Here is a 2,930-nt window from a genome sequence, read left to right as displayed (position 1 = left end):
CTTATCTGCTCGATGGAACTACATCTGCGCACCGCTGTCAAGATACCATTTAAAGACTAGACACGCCGCCTCGCTTCACAGTTCTGTGGGGAGCACTGCAGTGTACACAGCTAATGTATATTGTGTTGACTTTATAGTGTTCCGGCCCTGTTGCATGTTTCACCGAGCCTGGAAGCCCGTCTTCGTAAATTTGCCACGTCTGATATCATTGCTCGTGTCGCCGTCTACCTGCACAACGAGTCCTCTTATCTGTTCAATGGAACTACATCTGCGCACCGCTGTCAAGATGCCATTTAAAGACTAGACACGCCGCCTCGCTTCACGGTTCTGAGGGGAGCACTGCAGTGTACACAGCTAATGTATATTGTGTTGACTTTATAGTGTTCCGGCCCTGTTGCATGTTTCACCGAGCCTGGAAGCCGGTCTTCGTAAATTTGCCACGTCTGATATCATTGCTCGTGTCGCCGTTTACCTGCACAACGAGCCCTCTTATCTGTTCAATGGAACTACATCTGCGCACCGCTGTCAAGATGCCATTTAAAGGCTAGACACGCCGCCTCGCTTCACAGTTCTGAGGGGAGCACTGCCGTGTACACAGCTAATGTATATTGTGTTGACTTTATAGTGTTCCGGCCCTGTTGCATGTTTCACCGCGCCTGGAAGCCGGTCTTCGTAAATTTGCCACGTCTGATATCATTGCTCGTGTCGCCGTTTACCTGCACAACGAGTCCTCTTATCTGTTCAATGGAACTACATCTGCGCACCGCTGTCAAGATGCCAATTAAAGACTAGACACGTCGCCTCGTTTCACAGTTTTGAGGGGAGCACTGCAGTGTACACAGCTAATGTATATTGTGTTGACTTTATAGTGTTCCGGCCCTGTTGCATGTTTCACCGAGCCTGGAAGCCGGTCTTCGTAAATTTGCCACGTCTGATATCATTGCTCGTGTCGCCGTTTACCTGCATGTCAGCAGAGTAATAGTGTGATAACGACGACGACGATGCCGGCAGTATTTAAGCCGTGGATGACGACAATAAAGTTGCCTTTTGGATTCAAGTCGCTGGCCGTGTATGACACGTTTCACATGGTGGCAGCGCCTTTCGAACATACACGTCATGGAGAACGCATCAGGTTCATCGCGGGTTCAAGAACCGAGCTCCACTCCTACGTCCACCGCGCCGGTGGCTCCTGTCATGACGAGTCTACTTCCACCGCCCAAGCCGTTGGATATTTCCGGTGACATGTGGCAAGCATGGAAGACTTGGAGAGCAGAGTATGATCTCTTCGCCGTTGCAACCACCTCACCCAACAACCTAGCAAGATACGTCAACAGCAAAAGAAATTCTACGACCGAGGAACACGGCCGCTCCCTGAAGTGGAAAAGGGGTCAAGAGTGACCATCTACGACACGAATAAGAAAACGTGGTCTCCAGCCATCGTCGTAGGACATGCAACCAGCCCAAGATCATATGACGTTTCCACCCAAGATGGAGTTACCAGGACGAGGACCAGGGAGCATCTCAGAATGCAAGCACCCATGGATCATGTGGAGGCGGAAGACTCATCGGCTGGAGAAGTGCCAGCACCCCCACGCAGAAGCACAAGGGCGAAGAAACAACCGAAACGCTACCCGGACTGATTTCTATTAGTGTCATTTTATACGTTTATTCTCACTTGGTTTCTTGTTTGCTTGACACTCGGCGCAGTTGTCGCAGACCTTGTCGATGGCATCGTTCAACTTTGGCCAAAACACGGTGCATCTTGCTCTTCTTTTCATCTTTTCCTTACCGACGTGCGCGGCGTGCAGGTGCTTGAGAACAGACTTCCTCATCGAAAACGGAATGACGACCCTGTCCGAGCGCAGAACAATGCCATCTTCCATGTGGATATCTTCTCTGTGAGGCCAAAATTCCACTGCCAGGCTGGGAACCTGCCCTCGATGTACAGGCCAACCAGAGTCTGCGTACTTGGAAAGAAGCTGCAGCTGTTCATCTGTTTTTGTAGCTTCCCTTATGAGTTGCAGTCTCCTTTCTGCAATGGGAAGTTCCTGTAGGGTGTTTACTTGAAGCATCTCGTCCGTTTCGTCCATGACTTCTGTTGTTGGAAATCTTGACAGGCCGTCTGGCAGAAGCTGTTCTTTGCCAGGTCTGTACCTTACGTCCAATGAGTAGGCTTGCAAACAAAGTCTCATGCGCTGTAGGCGTTGAGGGACACTCATGCAGAGATTTTGCGAAGATGGCCTGCAGCGGCTTATGATCAGTTTCTACCACGACTGTGTGTTGTCCGAATATGTAGTGGTGAAATTTCTTGCAGCCATGTACAATCGCAAGCATTTCTTTTTCGATTTGTGCATATTTTTCTTGTGCCCCTGTGAAGGATCTTGATGAATAGGCTAGGGGTTTCCTTCTTGCATCACAACGGCCCCCATGCCGTACTGGCTGGCGTCTACAGATAGAGTGATTTGCTTTCCAGGCTGGTAGTAAGCCAGAACTGGCGTCTTGGTGAGAGCTTCCTTTAAATGCTCGAAGGCAGTTTGGTGGACTTCAGTCCATACCCATGCATTGCCTTTTTTAAGGAGCTCTCGGAGCTCTGATGTGTGGTGAGAAAGTCTCGGAATGAAGCTTGAAACGTAGGTAATCATTCCTAAAAACGTTCGGAGCTCATGTACGTTCTTTGGCGGTGCGATGGCGCTGATGTCTTCAACCCGGTTTGGGTCGACTTTCAACCCTTCCGTCGTGAGTATGTGTCCGAGGTATTTAACTTCAGTTCTTGAAAACTGACATTTCTTCAGATTTAACTTCAGGTTGACTTCTCTGCATCTTTGGAGCAGACGTTGCAAGTTTTGGTCGTGGTCTTCCTTGTCGGTACCCCACACCAGGATATCATCCATCACGACTTGAACATGAGGGAGGCCTTCCAGTACATCATT

General features: G+C 49.6%; 1 protein-coding gene across 1 annotated transcript; it reads right to left on the bottom strand.

The window, feature by feature from the left end:
- Nucleotides 1-1,652: 1,652 nt before the first annotated feature.
- LOC135376223 (uncharacterized protein K02A2.6-like) lies at nt 1,653-2,219 on the bottom strand. Its single transcript, XM_064608827.1, has one exon. The coding sequence runs from the start codon at nt 2,217-2,219 to the stop codon at nt 1,653-1,655; it is 567 nt and encodes a 188-aa protein (XP_064464897.1).
- Nucleotides 2,220-2,930: the final 711 nt, after the last annotated feature.

Source organism: Ornithodoros turicata, unplaced genomic scaffold, assembly GCF_037126465.1.
Source record: "Ornithodoros turicata isolate Travis unplaced genomic scaffold, ASM3712646v1 ctg00001058.1, whole genome shotgun sequence".
Taxonomy (NCBI): domain Eukaryota; kingdom Metazoa; phylum Arthropoda; class Arachnida; order Ixodida; family Argasidae; genus Ornithodoros; species Ornithodoros turicata.
Note: the sequence above shows the minus strand (reverse complement) of the source record. Positions and strands in the feature narration are given on the sequence as shown.